We start from the raw sequence: 17,128 nt of genomic DNA, 5'->3' as shown, positions 1-17,128 counted from the left end.
TCAGTTGATGTGATGCACAAATTACATCTGTTACCACCAGCATAGGGAAATCGATGGACAATATTAATGATAAAATGTACTATACTTGAAATGCTGACAGATGGCATGGATGTCCCTGTAAAGTGCTTGAGTGCCATGGGTGGTCTAGTAATGTAATTGGGTACCATGGGTGGTCCAGTGATATGCTTGAAAGCTATAGGTGACCTAGTAAAATGCTTGAGTGCCGTGGGTGGCCTGGATAAGCGCTTGGGTGGCAGGGGTGGTCCAGGTATTTGCGAAATGGGTGGTCCAGTGATATGCTTGGGTGTGACATGAGTGGTCCAGTGATAAGCTTTGTAGCCATGATGGCCCAGTGATGTGCACCATGGGTGGTCCAGTAATATGCTTGGGTGGCATGGGTGGTCCAGTGAAAGGCTTGGGCTGCATGGTGGGCCAGGGAGGTATTTGGGTGCCATGGATGGCCTAGAGAAGTTCTTGGGTAGCATGGTGGTCCAGTTATGTCTAATATGGGTGTTCCGGTGATATGCTTGGGTGCCATCGGTGACCTACACACAGTAAAAATATGCAGTTTTCGGTATCCGGATCCGTTCCGGATACCTCCGGACACTTACCCAAAACGCATCCTGGTATCTGGTGGCAGATAGCTTGACGGATACCAGATCCGTGGTATCTGGCAATGGACCCCTCAACGGAAAGCATGCCTCCTGGAATCCAGCACCGGATACCTCACCGGATACCTCAATCTGGGTGTCCAAGGAACCGGCACCGGATACCCTACCAGATACCTCATTCTGAGTTTCCAAACAAATTTTACAATTTGGGGGGTGCATTTTGTTCAATTAAGTGTGAAAAACCTAAAAATATATTTGAAACTAACCAAGAAAATTGAACATTGCTGAAAGTATCCGGAAGGTAGCCGGCAGGTAGCCGGGTGCAATTTTTCGAGATGCCTTTTTCTAGTCCTGGAATGATGATATCCTTACATTTCATCTTCATATTCCCAGTTTGTTCTAGCCTAGTGGTTGAAGCGTTCGATTCACCACATTGGTACAATGTGTGAAGCCCATTGCTTGGTGTCACCCATCATGATATTGTTGGAATATTGCTCAAAGTGACATAACACCATACTCACTCTGACAAAAAAAAATGAAAGTCACTGGCTATGTGCTCAGTTGGGCCTTTGTTCCTGGTGAGATTAAAAGATTATTTTGGAACGGTATCAGTACATCTATACAGACGAGTTTCATTGAAGTTTGAAACAGCATATAATTGCCCCAAATAGGTGCATAAGACTAATGGCATCCATAGAAAACACCTAATAAAGTACTGGTACATAAAAATATCAATGTAATTTTTCTACTGACATGGAACTAAAAACTTTTTTCAATGAGCTGTATTAATTGTAGGAAAATATTCAGGGCATTAGTATATTTGATATATGTTCAGCACCTATGTTATGGCTGATCAATAATATATTTTTTATGCTAATGAAGCAAAACAAAGAATTTGTTTTGATAAAAAAAAACATTTTTATTGATTTTATGACATTTCATTGGTTCAGTAAGCAGAGGTGTTTGCAAGAACTTTCAAAAACAGAAACAGACGCTTCAATGCCATTTTCTAAATAAACAAATTAGTCATATCTCAGAAGAATTTCAAGGTAGACGAATATCTAAAGTCAATTATGCTTGTGCAGTAAACCACAAAAGTCATTCAGATTTGTAGTCAGCATCAGTGTACACCACATAAACATAGTCACACTACTGTGGTATTAATTACTTCAGACTTGATTAGTGTCATAATAAAACAACCCACCGAATCAAACTGATGTGGCATTATTCATTCAGAATCATCACTTTCTGAGGTGAACCTGTTGGCTGTTCTGGGGATGATTATTCATCATCCGATGAGTCATTTGTATGACTTGTCTGAGCTGGTGTCACTGTGATATCCAGGTACCGGAAACAATTCATAACATCGTTGAAAGCTTGTTATTAAAAAAAATAAGAAACACACATACATCGACAAAGAGTAAAAAGATGTTTTCTCGATCGGTAAGGTAATCACAATTTATCAAGCAACCGATATTTAACCATGTTAACCAATCTTAGAACATGTAAAAAAGCCATAGCAAACCGTAAATTTTACAGAAAATACAAAATTGTATCTGATCTAAAAACAATTCCTGTAGTGCCACAAGGCTCACCTGAAATTTTCTTGAATGTTTGCATTACATCAAAAAGGAAGGGTGAAACAAGGCAATGCAAAATTGCATAAAATAGGTTCTACATAAAAACAGAACTACTCGAAATTATCAAAACGTGATCTCAAAATACTATACAATGAGTGAGCAAGTTAGTATAGTTTCACACGGCTTTTAGCAATATCTCTTCGGGGACACCATAAATGGGCTTTTCACACAGTACCAATGTGGGGAATAGAACCTGGGGCTTCAGAGAACGCTTTACCCACTAGGCTACCCTATTATCCCCAAAACAAAAGAAAGTAACATAAGGATTTCATACAACAGATATTTTCGGCAAATATCAAGTAGCTATACAAATGATTAAATTACTGATTAGAGGAGCAAATACATTTCAATGTAGCAGCTGTACCAGGCTTAATTTGAATCGTTCCTTGCTTTAGTTGCAATGGGAGCCACATTGGAAATAATTATCTCACTTATTATTGATATTTATTATTTACCATTAATTGGCATGCAAAGAACCAGCTGAACCATCAACTAAAAACTATGTATATTACATTTAAGGGACCTGTCATGTACTGGTATGTTCTTATACATTTTTACACGACTCTCCCTGAAAAGGAAAAATGCAAAGGACTTTATATTTTATTATCCATTTTTCATAAACCTCCCCTAGAGACTGTCATATTTTTGGGTGACCCTCACTATTCGTTTTGACCTTAATTCGGCTACTGGCAATATTCATGAGTAAAATCATTATCATATTTTTATCATTTATCCTATCGTTTTTGAAAATTAATTTAATGAAGATTAGCAATAACAGGAAAAAATGCCAAATTTATTGGTCTGGCAAAATTAAAGTAGTTCTATTCGGTTTTGGAACTTTGTAAATATATGTGTATATTTCCTATGCGAATACTCATTTGATTGTTATAAAGCTAAACAGTATAGGATCTATCGTCTGTTTCTAAATACAGTGGAACCCAACTTTGACACAATTGAATCATACCTCAAGTTCTCTATGCATTGTTTATGCATCTGCACAGAGTAGTTAAAGTCCTTGTCACACACATAGTTTGCTACAAGGGAGAATCCAATAAATACAGTTGAGACATCATGTTGTATCCAGACAAATTGTCTGATAATCTCGAGGGCGGCCTTGGTAGCATTAAGGGATGTAGCTAATCCTAAATAAGCATCAAACAAGTGACAGCATCTATTCTACAGAACATATGATCAAAGCCTGCCCCACTTTTGATGTTTATCATCTCGCTAAGCTCATTAGCAAGATGAACTCAATGTCAACTCATTGTGGATCAGGGATTAACAGGACAATTAGTGTCGGGTGGGTATCATCAGTAGTTTTATGAGTAGTGACGGCTTAGTTAGTTTCCAACCACACTGACTGCTATGCTACTTATCAATCTAGTTTACTATGTAACATGTTTCTGGGGACCAAGGAAATGTATCTTGTCAGATAATAGTTTTTGTCCACTTGTCTACTTTTCAGATATAAAATAATGACAGTTTTGATATGCAATTCTCCCAACAAAGACATTTAACATTTGATATACATAAACTGTACACAAAACCATAAGTTTAGAATAAGTGTACCTGCTGTTGAAACTATAATGATGCTAATATACAAGGCGCACATAAAAACACACATGCATATACTGGTACATAGCCAACATACATAATTTTTATACGCATATGTAGACGCTTGTACACATATACTTCTACATAACGGCATATCACACATACAAACAATCATTAGGTTGATGTAATTGTTCAAAACTACTTTACATACAAAATCAAATGAACAGATTCTGTAATAGCGTGGTTAATATCGGGAGATGTTTCAGCATTTCCATTTTCACAGAATCAAAGTCATATTCTTTCATGACTCAGATTAGCTTGTAGTGATTTTAATTCACATAAAACGTTAACTGATGAATACTAAATGGCCTATCCCGCACTTATGGCACCTTTTCTAAAAATACCATTCATTACTTATTTGTGTGTCCAAATAATATGTATTATTATACAGCATGGGTATGATGGGAACACCTCATGTGCCCTCACATATTGTTATAGGGTACAGGTGTGGTCAGCCGTGGTTAAGTGGGTAACAATTGGGGGATTACCTATAGTCTGTTGCATGTCTATATAGAGAAAATTACTATCTATCAGATTCATAAAATTTCATTTACATTTCAAAAGTACATTCACTTTACAGAAGCATATATTTCATAAAATGTCATATATTTCATATTGATAGATTACGTATTGCATAGTAAATATACACAGATATATATATACAGATATCCAATTGGTGTCAGTCTGCCAGTCAACAAGTTGTCCTTCTCTATCAGGATGTTGTCATCAATTTGGAGATATTTCCTTCTCTTTGTTGGCAGTCTTCCTTCGGCGTGAATTTGCGTCAATAATGTCACTGAACGTGATTGTTCATTCTTGATTCTGTCAATAAATTTACAGATTTTTTCAGCTTGGAGTGCCAGTTCTAAGTGATTGGTTGTCCTGGAACCCACTGTCCCAAAATGGTTCCACACGTCTCTACTGTCAGCTTCCACCCACCCGCTGTTCTGTCACATAATCCGCCAACTTAAGGAGTTTTGCATCTTCCAGATTTGAGCAGCATTTAGATAAGCCTTCGGCTTGTTTGCAAATCCAGTTCATTATGAAGTAAATATGTTTAAAACACATGTAGTAGAGTAGAGTTTTCTGATTTTGTAGTCTGATTGATTGTTGGCTAGGATCTTGATGTTGTTCCACTGGATATTGTGGTAGGGGTGGGTTTGGGTGTGGTCGGAGATGGCTGATTTTGAGTCATTTTGGGGTACTTTTTGTGTTCTTTTATTCTAATGGGTAGGGGCCTGAATGGTTCATACCTCTGCTGAGCGAGCGTATTCCCCAACTCGCGTTTTAGTATTGATGTAAATGAAGTTGTTGATCAACTTAAGGGTCAGAAAGTCATACCCGCTAAGCGCTTATTGAGAGTGAAAGAACAAGAAATCACTCCATCTATATATTGACACTCCTCGTCTTCCTGAGCGCATAAAGATTTCAATCATTCCGTGTCCGTCACTACGTACTACCAGCAATTAGGTGTTAAAATTGTCAACGGTTTGGCCATGTGTCTTCTCGGTGCAAGAGTAAACTTCAAGTATGTACATGATGTAGTGGGACCATAGGGTTGGAAACTGTAAGGTCCAAGTGTCGACATTTTGGAGGAAATTACAGTGCTGCGTACCGAGGTTGTAAAAAGTATAAGGAAATAGTGTCTGTTCAGCGAGTCCGAGTTGAAAACAAATTCTCGTATGCGGAAGCCACTCGCATAGTTAGGGTCGCTCCTGTACCTCTTTCGTGTCTGCCTGGCGGGCAGAAGTGTTTATCTCCCCTACCCATCAAGTAGAGATTGCTGCCGTGCATCAGTTGTTCCCCGCCATATAATGTCATATGCAGAGGAAGGAAGTGTAAGCAATGGGAGGACAGGATTGGTGTAAATTACAAATTGGTTGTTATTAATGCAGTTATCTTTGCAAAGCACAATAACAGTGTCTTTAAAATGGTCAGCACAAGGAAAGCCAAAGCAAGAAAACACATAAATGGGCGTGTCAGGCAGAACTTGGTATCTACCAACAATTAGTGCCAATAATATAAAAAAGTCCTTTATAGATAACACAACAAATATCATTTTAAACAAATATCAATCTTTCTGGTCAAAATGTTGGTTGGGTTAAATAAAAGAAACTTTTGAAATAGTAAACACAAATAAATGTAATGAATTTGAAATGTTACGCAATTCATATCTCATCTAAAACATATTTGTTGTATGTTAGTTTGTAACAGTTGTGTACGGGGGCACGGTTAGCCGAATCGCCTAATGCGCTGTATTCGCTATGCAACGTTGTGTCCCCTGGGCACGACAGAAACCTATGAGAATGTGTTCGAATCCTCGCCGTAATATAACTGGAATTCTATTCAAAGCGGCAGATCGGGAACTCCGTCGCCGTTCTAATTGTAGCACGCTATCCTTGTCGATATCATATGCAAAAACTTGATCATCAAGAATCAGTTTTTCAAAGCGAAGAAGAGCTCTACTATTTTCTTCCATGGCTTTTAGGGAATCATAAGTTTAAGGTTTTTCCGCTTTTCTCTGACCAATCTTGACAAATCATCCGTGATCCACACATTTAAAACTCTTAAGTTTCTTTCCCGCTTCGAAAATCCGTTTCCTATCATGATCGTCGTCCGGTATCTTTGCTATGATCGCAAATCCATACAATAAATTAATATTCATTCATAAATATATTGATGGTGTGGGGAATTGTGGGGGTAGTGAATTGTGGGAAAATGAATGTGTGGGGAGGTGTCCAACCTCTGAGACATTCTGAATGACAAGGCATTGAATTTAAAAAAACATATTGGTTTGTTAGCTCGTTTCATGGACTAGCAAATGGGTAATAACATAATGAAATGATAAAATCTTTTCCGGGGGTCGTACCAACGTTTATTTTCATAAAGAAAGGACGAGGGTATTTCTTCGACATAAATAATTCAACGAAGACGAAGAGCCAATGCGCAAATACAACCAACTACACCTGCATCGAAATGAAACAGGCGGTTGGTGGTGACTACAAAACTGCACATGGTGAACAAGTTCATGTTGATAGGTGGTTTCAGGTACATGTATTTGGGGGAAATTGTTCGTGGGAAATAAAACACGGTTCGAACAATACAATGACGGTAAAGTGGTGATGGAACTGAATTGAAATAGAGGTCTTGAATATTAATGAAAATCGACATAAACTGTTCACGAGTGAACCATGTTTTCTAAATGTTAGTCTGTACCGCCGATTATTCCGTTTTGTACTGCTTTCAAGTTAAAGTGTGATGAGCTACTATCGTTTGAATGGATCTAAATGTTACCGCGTTGAAAGGTGTTGACATCTGTTACAAAGGTATTTACTGTTATCTTCACACGCTGGACTTTTTGTAAAAAATATTCACATAGTTTAATGTTGAAATGTTGTATATCACTTTTATAAGAAGCAGATTCTCCAGTACAAATAATTAAGCATTAAGAAGCCTGAGACAGAGTTATGATGTTCAATGCGCATTCTCAAGGCTTGTGAACTTAACATCAGTGGTAATTGCACTGTACCTCTATTATGTTCAATCTTACCCGAATGTAGTAAGACATTTTACACATCAATGGTCACATCCAAATTAATAAGCCAATCGTTGAGTAAATAATTACACCAGAAAAGAGAAAGCGCCACTGATTGCTACATATACCAGACGCCGTCGTCCGAACACACACACTGAAGGCAGGGACTTACTTACTTACTTACTTACTTACTTACTTACTTACTTACTGTTGTGGATTTTACGTTCGCTTTCCGCCATTATACGTATTTCGCAGGTACAGAGAGCAAACACTCTCATTCAGGGTCTTTTATCGTACATAATTTTTCAAATTTATCAGCTGAGACTTTAAAATCAGGGTTTGAAGTCTGTAATTCCTCATAAATTTAGATTTATCTGAGGAGTTACTTGGACAACGTATATAGACTTTTCTAAGAGTCAATCATTCCGACACCTTCCGTGTCAGTGAATATGTTCAACAATATAGTAAAATCATACCTATGGCTACATACTGATAGTCCTCTAAGAAGAGCCAGTATCTTGATTCTATGTGTTTTCTTTGAGATGTGCATATGAGGTTTCTAACTGACCTTCTGACTGACTGTGATGTCCTGACCAGTGTCAACAAATAAAATAGGATTATTCTTTAAAAAAAAATATCATCCTCTACTATGATATAAATCTCCAAGATAAGGGCTTTCAAATCATATTTCCAACTCAGGATGGTTTCAGAGTATCTTACCAAAAAAGACAAATATTCGAAATAAACGTATCATGCCAGGTCCCTACTGGCAAACATCAACTCGAGGTGTCATTAGAGTTAGTCCTGGAGATACAGATGATGACCTCGCACTTTTTACCGAAGAGGCAATAACCAACCCCAAATAATCAGTACTCGGAGCATAACTACAACTGGGAAAGGTCAAAACCACCCTACATCTAATGTAATTAGCAATTACCAAATAACAGAACATTTGTTTCCCAAAGAACCCCAGAAATAATCTCTTTTGGTGACCATAATAAACGAGAGGTCAAACCTTATATCAAACCAGTCAAACAATGTACGAAATGCCTCAAGCACCACCACACAACATCCCAATGCAACTTATGTGTGAATAAAATATCTTAATGCAAAACATGCGCATAACCAAATTGCTCAGGCCCATGCGCCACGTGGTGCATACACTGCAAAACTATAAATCCCACCTCATTATGAAATCATTGCCTCCCAGCCACACCCTCAGGCCAACAAACACATAAACATCGCAGGCCAACAAACACATAAACATCGACACAGCAAAACTACAAACAAGAAAACCTGCACCACCCACATCAAAACCACTCCTCCCCAACCAACAAACAAACAACAAACAACAAACCACTACCAAAACTCAAACAACATCTTAAACAAATAAACTCTGTTTGGGACCTACCAACCGAAAAAGGACCCATCATCAACGCACCCAACCCACCAACATCCAGTAGATATCTCACGGCAGAGTTCTCCATACAAAAATATGCCACAACAGCAACTCTCGCAGGCAAAACAAGCATACTCAAACCTAACACCCATACCTCCACAGGCAACTGGTCACTGGTCGCGAAATAAAATCCAAATCCAGAAAAAACTTAGGTCCTCATGTCATATGCGTCCAGGAGACCCATTTCTCCCCCAAATCAAAATTCACTCTTCCCAATTATAACTATGTAGGGCAGACAGAGTCAAATCTCGCCCAGGTAAAGCAGGCGGTGGCCTGACCATAGATGTCAGGGAGGACATAAACCTTAAAGAAATTACAATAAAAAACAAATCTAGAAGCAAATGGTATACAAGTAGCAAATCATAACCAAAAAAAAAAAATCAGTATATACCACTGGATCCTAAAACAAATGAAATTTGACTTAGACTTAGAATCCCTCATTCAAATAGGTCAAACATCAACTCTCTTCCTCGGGGACTTCAATACCCACCACCCCTCCGGGGTACCACAGATAAAATATCAAAACGGCAAACTCATCGACGACAGGATCGAACAAAAAAACTTATACTATTCAATGAAAACCAACCAACTATGTATGACAAAAACACCAAAGTATGACGGCTATGGACTTAACCATCTTTACCCCTGATCTAGCCCAAAGCACTCTGAGGAAAGTGCACAAGGAGCCACTCGACAGCGACCATTTTCCAATGCACTTTAAGATAGGAAACATAAACATCCAAACCCCAAATGGACAGCAACTTTCACAACAACAAGAATTACTGGGACAATTTCAAAACTCTTTGCAAACAGGTTAACCTCGAAAAAAAAGGCCCCGAAACATACTGCCAAAACTTAAAAGTATGCAAGTGAGAGCCATTTTAACAGATCAGTGGTAGTGAAGTAATGATCAATACCAATTTCTGAAATATGCAAACAATATACTTACTTAGACGATTGAGTATTCCGCTATCATAATCAGTAATTTGATTCATATTTGTCTAAAATGGCATAATTTAACTGGATTGAATATTCTTGTGCCCTGACATAATCACTTTAAATTGTCTTATATTTCATATATTTTAGAATTATTAACTTCATATTAAAGTATTACAAGTATAAGATGTATTTATTATATAAATATTTACATTTTCACCTCGTTTTGCCTTTTACTTCTCATGTTTCATAGGAGAATCGGGTGCTTATACGCAGGCATTGGCCTTATATATTTCTTTAACACAACATATTCAAATAACAACTTATAAGAGTTGAGCATTTGGAGATGAAGCGTACAGTTTGAAGTTCGTTCTTAAAGACCTAGAAGGGAGGAATCGTTACATGTAGATATAATGTTTTTGAAATTGAGAGTTTTAAGAGTTTAAGGATTGTATATCTGAATTGATATCCAAATACTACATACCGCCAGATATATAGTGATCCCTGGTTTATAAGAAGAGAGAGCGAGAGTGTTAGGCATAGGCAAGTCAATTGTTCACCCGATAATACACGGGAACACATGGTACAAGTCACTATTGTTTGACATAAATGGAAAATTGACTATTGGAAGGTTGAGGTCTCAACACACGACATATATATATATATATATATATATATATATATATATATATATATATATATATATATATATATATATACATACAAAAATGAGGTAAATGTTCACTCGGTGTACATGTAATATATAATAAAATAATAAAGTCCACGTTAGTCCATCATCATATACACACAAATTAGCGCACGGGTTTGAGCATAACAAACATGCATACACGTGTGTTATAGTACAGTATTATACTTCCCTTGAAAAATTACATTGAATCAAAACGTCTAAACTTATACAGCCATGTCAACAATGCAAATATATACTATAAAACGTCAAGGCCAGAGAATAACAGGCTCAATTATCCGGAACATATGCCATTGGGCGTAAATGGCAAAATAATGGTGAAAATTATATGAATGGATCGCTGAAAAAGAGTGATGACAGCAGATGTTCGAGAAAAGGGTAAGAATCTCCTGCACTATCGGAAGCACCCGCCACCTATACAATTTGCATAAAAAGTCTGTGTTTGTTGCCTTACGCCACAAGGCAGTCCTCCAGCCATGCTTGATCAAATGAGTGTTAATTTTAGTATGTAAGGGTCCATTAAAAAGCCTTTGTAGTGTTTGATGAAAAAATATACACAAACTATAAACTCGAAATGTTCCTCGTGTATTGTGTCATTTACTTCATTCCATTACTTTCGCACATTTTACTCATGATAATTCACACGCTAAAAGAGGCACTCTTTGGCAGTCCAATCAGTGAAGTGGTCACAAGACCGTGGAGCGTTGTCTCCCTCTACAAAGGCATGTGTCCTGTGTTTTAAAGAAGAAATCAATGCAAGATGAAAATGTTTTATCCAACAGGAAATATATCGTGGATAGTATGACTTCACTATACTTCAACAATGAAGTTGGATCCATGGTCGAATTTCACCTTCATTTGATCTTCCTTTGTAAGCTTGGGGGGTAGCGCCCTAGTGTGCCACACAAGCACCTGTCAAAGAAAGAGTGAATGAGTGAATGTGATTGTCGTTTTGAGCAGTATTGTATCAGGACAAATCATTGGAAGTGACACATCATGTAAAATAATCAGACCGTAAAATATACTCAGAAAATGGCTATTGGTAAAGTTGGGAGATTTCACGCCAAAGCGACTTTGAGTGAGTGAGTTTGTGAGGTGAGTGAGTGAGTGAGAGAGAACATGGCAATACATACCTTTGTACAGTTATCAGCCAGAGGCTCAAGATCATTCAAGGTTATATTGGTCTTCGAGATAATATCGGATTCCTGAGATCCTGGTCGTGTGTAATGGGAGAATTGAAGATCAGGATGTTCAAAGAACACATGAAGGTTCATAGCAAAACCTGCCATGTCTGTAGCGAATTTTCGAATTGGATCATAGCTCACCCGCCAACCAGTCACCTGTCGTGAGAGCAAATGCTTTAGAGAGGCATCAACGATGTGGTCCCAGACAGTGGAACATCATTTGTCCGGAACAGTGCAGACACCAGATTTTCAGACACCTTTCAAAAGGTTTTGCAAAGTACATTACTCCGTAACGATGATTCGCTAATCAAAGGTTGCTCAAATACCAGGAATGGCAATGGTATTTACACTGTAACATGACAATAAAACGTTGTTACTATTAATATTTAAACAAAATAATGTTTTCCATGTGTTTACTGGAACAATTAACTTTTTTTTACAAAATCTTCTCTATCCCAAACCCAAAGAATATAAAATACAATACCAGGATACCCCAAATACCAGGAATGGCTATGTTATTTATACTGTACAGTAACAGGAACAACTAGTGTGTACCTTGTTTTAATCATCTATGGCAAATTCCAAACCAAAAGAACATGAAATGATATTTCACTTATTCATGCCTGAATATACAATTAATGGTATTCGACCTTTCCATTCTTCACAATAGGCGCTGCATATCTTTGATCTCCAACAAGTCCAACGGGCCATACAGAAATCTTCCGAGTCCGTCGCATCTACATGAAACTGAGTGTTCATAATTTGTGAAACAAATCATGTTCAGTAATTTTAATTAAAGTTTAATTCCTGAGAGAAAGGAGATAGCGATTTAGGGGGTGAGTTTGGTATAACACCGCTTTGAACAGTGTTTCAGTTATATCACGGCGTATCAGCTTGATGTTGGGGGAACGTGCGAAGTGATGGAGGTCCTAACCGTTGACCATTTTGGTGAAACCCGCGAGCATGGTGCTGACAAATCAAGAAACATAATCTGGGCGAACCGGTATTCGAACCCACGATCATAGGCATCGTCAAAGGGACACCACAATGCTCTGCGAATTATGCTGACCACCCGTGCCATCCTGAGAGAGAGAAAACCTTAATCTACGCATGAATACTGTGAAGTAAGTGATGGTGCTGTATTGGCACACATAGACTTCTCAGACTTTGTTAAAGCAGCCTGAGTCAAGTTTGGTATGGTTTTGACAAACCTACGATCACAAACAGGGCGAATATGGGATTCGAACCAACGAAGAGTGGATCCTGGCAGATAAGGGAGGCTAATAGGGCTAAATATGTTATGTAAAAACTAAAGTCGTTTTAATTCTTAAATGAAACAACTACAGGGCACACTAAAACAGGATTTCGCCAATTATAACCATAGGTGTCCCAACATTCCTGGTATTTGTAATGAAAGATTTTACCTCGGCAAAAATTCGCAAGTCGTACGTGTTATCATCATCAGCAAAATATACAACACCAGGCTGAGTTTCCGGGTCCACGTTTTTCCGCAGCCAAGATATCCCGAGGTTTCTTTGTTCCACTCCTTTTGCTGATTTTCTCACGAGACCACCAATATTTAACTGGGAGTCTGAAGGTGTCAACACACACAAATGTGTGTATGACATACCACAGTTTCTTAACAAGTTGGCGACTAACCGAGATTTCTTCCTGGAATCTTCCACCACAATCCAGTGAAAACTGGACATGTGAAGAAACGTCTGAGATAGCCTTGTAAGTTCGGCCTTCTGTTGACTGCGTGCGTGTGTTGGTGTAATGGCATATATCACTGGAAGATCCTTCGAACTATTTCTCCGAGTTTCAAGATTCAGAGAAAGGTTTAGTATTCTCGCCTCTGCAAGTTTATATCTGTTTGAAATTTCTTTTATTTCATTGTCCTTAACTCTCAATTGTTCTCTGTAACTTCTGTAAGAGGCCAGAAGAGTTTCTTGCTTCTGTTTCAACAATACTTCCACTGTCTGTAATCGAGTTCTTGAATTTACTTTTGAAAACCACATCTCTATAAAGGAAAAGGATGACATGTCATGTGATAAACAATAAAATCCAGAAACAGTGCTCTACATCACTGGGAATATGTTATCACTTCATCTGTGAAAGGTAAATCAACTGAATATATATATACACCTGATGTACACCTGATGCCAGAATGACATTGAACTATGAAATACAGTATGACTGTTTATTATATTGGCCCGGTAACTTGTCTACCGATCGACACAGCTCAGCGATCATATGTTAAATAAACGTCTGGCTGTTTTGCTCTTGTGTGTAGGAATTACAAACATTAAACCCACCATAAGCCACTAGGTGTGAATAATAGCAACGGATGCCACTCGTTAATTTCGCTATTCTGCTTGACATCACACAGAGATCTAGATATTAGCCTATCTAATCTACCTTTAAATATATATTGACTGACAAGGTATATACTCGAGTGTGGATTTCTGTAATCAACATTGAATAACGATTGTGGTTCGCACACGCTTGCAAGGAATGAAGGAATAGCCAAGCTATATTTCTGACGAACAGATATAGTTTAACTTGTATGGTTGACAGTAATGAAGACAATGATGCCATGGATATATAAATGTAAACCGTCAACGCCAGAGGATAATCAGTCTTGAAACAGATTCCATCAGGCGTATATATAGATATAAATAGTGGTAAAAAATTGTATCCTGAGCCAAATTAAAAACTTCACATTTTTAAAAGTAATCCCATATATGATATACAACGGACAAATGTATCAGAGAAGGTAAGTTTTAATCATTAATGTCCAGAGAAGGATTTTAATTAACGGTTGTAACCATAACTGGTTCCAAGCACCTACGGTATTCGGTAATAACATCAATAGTTTAAATCATAAGTCCCAAGCACGAGAATCTGATGGCACACAAGTTCAGTAGCGTGTACGTCCACCATGTGCGTTGACAACTGCCACACAACGCCTCGGCACGGACCTTGTGATGCTTGTGAACATATGATTGGGAAGACGACGCCATTGTTGCTGCAAAATGGTGCGGTTGGTTCTGGAGAGTGCGCAGACTTCTGCCAAAAGCATACCAGACGTGTTCGATGGGATTGAGGTCGGGAGACCTTGACGGCCAGTCCATGACGTTGACTCCAGCATTCTGAAGGAAATTCCTTGTCAAAATTGCTGTGTGGGGTCTGGTATTGTCGTGTTGGAAGATCAAACCGGGTCCATGTGCTGCCATGAAAAGAAGAAGTTCTGGTGTCAGTACCTGGTCGCGGTAAGCAGCAGCGTTGAGGTTGCCACGGATGACAAGAAACCTGGAACGTGCATTGCCACGGAAAGCAACCGACACCATGACACTTCCGCCTCGAAATCTGTCAACTTCCTGTACACAACACTGGGCGTAACGTTCATGACGGCGCCTCCACACCCTCGCCCTACCATCAACAAATCGAAGATTAAATCGGGATTCATCACTGAAGACGACTTGATTCCAATTCCTCTGAGTCCATCGTAAGTGTCACTTTGCCCACAATTGACGTTGACGTCTGTGCAATTGAGTCAGAATCGGCCCGCAGTATGGCCGTCGTGCTTAAAGGTGAGCAGTTTACAGACGGTTTCGAACAGTTTGTGACTCAGTCTACCCCTAAACAGTTCATTTCTGGTTGATGTAGCCGTCAAAAATCGGTTACGGAGGTGACGTAAGACAGTCTGACGATCCTCTGCATGTGACGTCACACGTGGTCGACCTGGCCGAAGGCGATCAGCGGTGGTACCCGTTTGCTGTAGACGCGTCTGTAAATCATAAGCAGTCCGTCGACTACAACCCATCGTCCTTGCGACTTCAGCTACGGACGTTCCCGTCTGCAACATGCCGATGGCACGTTCACGTTGAACATTTGAAAGGCGTGGCATAACAAATGGCCGCAAAGACTTTTGTTTTCTTGTGTTTTTCTTTTTTTGTTAATGACTGTTAACAAGTATGGCTGAAAACACGTGTGGTATTATGGCCACGTGACCAGTTGCAAGTGAAAAACCCACTTTTGCCACTATAGTGCTGTGCACATGATTTTGATCGATTCACCTGCACAAAAACGGGTGTTATCTGAAGACAATGCGTGGCCATTGCCGTTTAAATACACAATAAGGGCCCACAATGATAACTGGTCACAATGTTCAAATTTTAGGATTGTGAAGTTTTTAACTTGGTTCAGTATATGAATGGATGGCTGAAAACACCGATGACACCATAACACACATTGGATGTGAAACAATTCGTATTACTAGCTTTAACTTCTTTGATAGGCATTTAATAGTTGGAGTACTAAGTAAGGATAAGAATTTATGGATGAACAACTTCTTTATTACAATTAAGAGCGACGTTTCGGTGTAGGTTCTAACACCGTTATCAAGCAAGTGATTTACAGAGTGTAGTAGGCAGGTATATATACAAGTAGGAGGCAATGTTTGTACAGTAGAGTAAATATTGTTATACGGGAGAAGAGAAGTTTGTTGTGTACACACAAGGGCAGTGATGACAATTAGAACCTACACCGAAACGTCGCTCTTAATTGTAATAAAGAAGTTGTTCATCCATTAATTCTTATCCTTACTTACTAGGTTTAGTTTCTATACTCTTGCTCGGAAGCTTCAAATAAGACGCTACAACATTATTACGATGCTCAAAATGAAATCGTTTGGAAATACAACCAAGTTTCATGTTGTAAATCTGCCATGTATTATTAAAAAGTATGACACTTACCGGAAAATATGATAAAACAAACAGAAACCAGTACAGAGGGAACCAGGAGGGAAAAACAAAGGTTTCCGGTCTTCGGGGGCATGTTGAACAGTCGTGATGACAAATCCTATTTGGCTATGCTAAAGTAAAGTGAAGCTGAGGCAGGCCACGGTAGGCGCAGTTTACACGCTCACAGCTGTGCGAGGCTTTCGTAAATTGATATTCTTATTAGAACGGTATTGATGTTTATTTCACCTGTTTGTTCATTAATTGATATAATACCTGAGCATTTTTAAATAATTGAAATAACATTCTGATGGACATATCAAAGGACCCTTCCGAAATCAACTATTTATTCCTCATTATTTTCGCGTTCTAAATGATAATTCAAATATCATATAACACAAAAACATGTAACACAAACGCATCCTCAGCAGGAAAGCATGATCTGATGGCAAAAAGTCTTTCATGCAGCAATAATGCAATCGATTATGTACACCAGGGTATAAAAGCGTACGTGTTGTAGGGATTCGGTATGCCATATCTATTTCAACATTCACTGTCAATATATATGCTCAAAGTGTATGAGGCAATTGTCAAAGTTGACATGTGGCCATACCGATGTAATGAACGTATTCCTTGTTCTGGTAGATATCCGTCCGTGTAGCTTGATGTGAGATCTTACGTAGCGACAAAGCGACCTCTTT

General features: G+C 38.6%; 1 protein-coding gene across 1 annotated transcript; it reads right to left on the bottom strand.

The window, feature by feature from the left end:
• Positions 1-10,688: 10,688 nt before the first annotated feature.
• LOC124146490 (galactosylgalactosylxylosylprotein 3-beta-glucuronosyltransferase 2-like) lies at positions 10,689-16,541 on the bottom strand. Its single transcript, XM_046516809.2, has 5 exons — positions 16,443-16,541; positions 13,110-13,705; positions 12,336-12,422; positions 11,635-11,841; positions 10,689-11,413 (listed from the first exon to the last, which is right to left on the bottom strand). The coding sequence occupies exons 1-5, from the start codon at positions 16,522-16,524 to the stop codon at positions 11,312-11,314; spliced, it is 1,074 nt and encodes a 357-aa protein (XP_046372765.1). The 5' UTR covers positions 16,525-16,541; the 3' UTR covers positions 10,689-11,311.
• Positions 16,542-17,128: the final 587 nt, after the last annotated feature.

Source organism: Haliotis rufescens, unplaced genomic scaffold, assembly GCF_023055435.1.
Source record: "Haliotis rufescens isolate VD_foot unplaced genomic scaffold, xgHalRufe1.0.p SCAF_3, whole genome shotgun sequence".
NCBI lineage: Eukaryota > Metazoa > Mollusca > Gastropoda > Lepetellida > Haliotidae > Haliotis > Haliotis rufescens.
The sequence above is the reverse complement of the archived record's forward strand: the minus strand, read 5'-3'. Positions and strand labels throughout refer to the sequence as shown.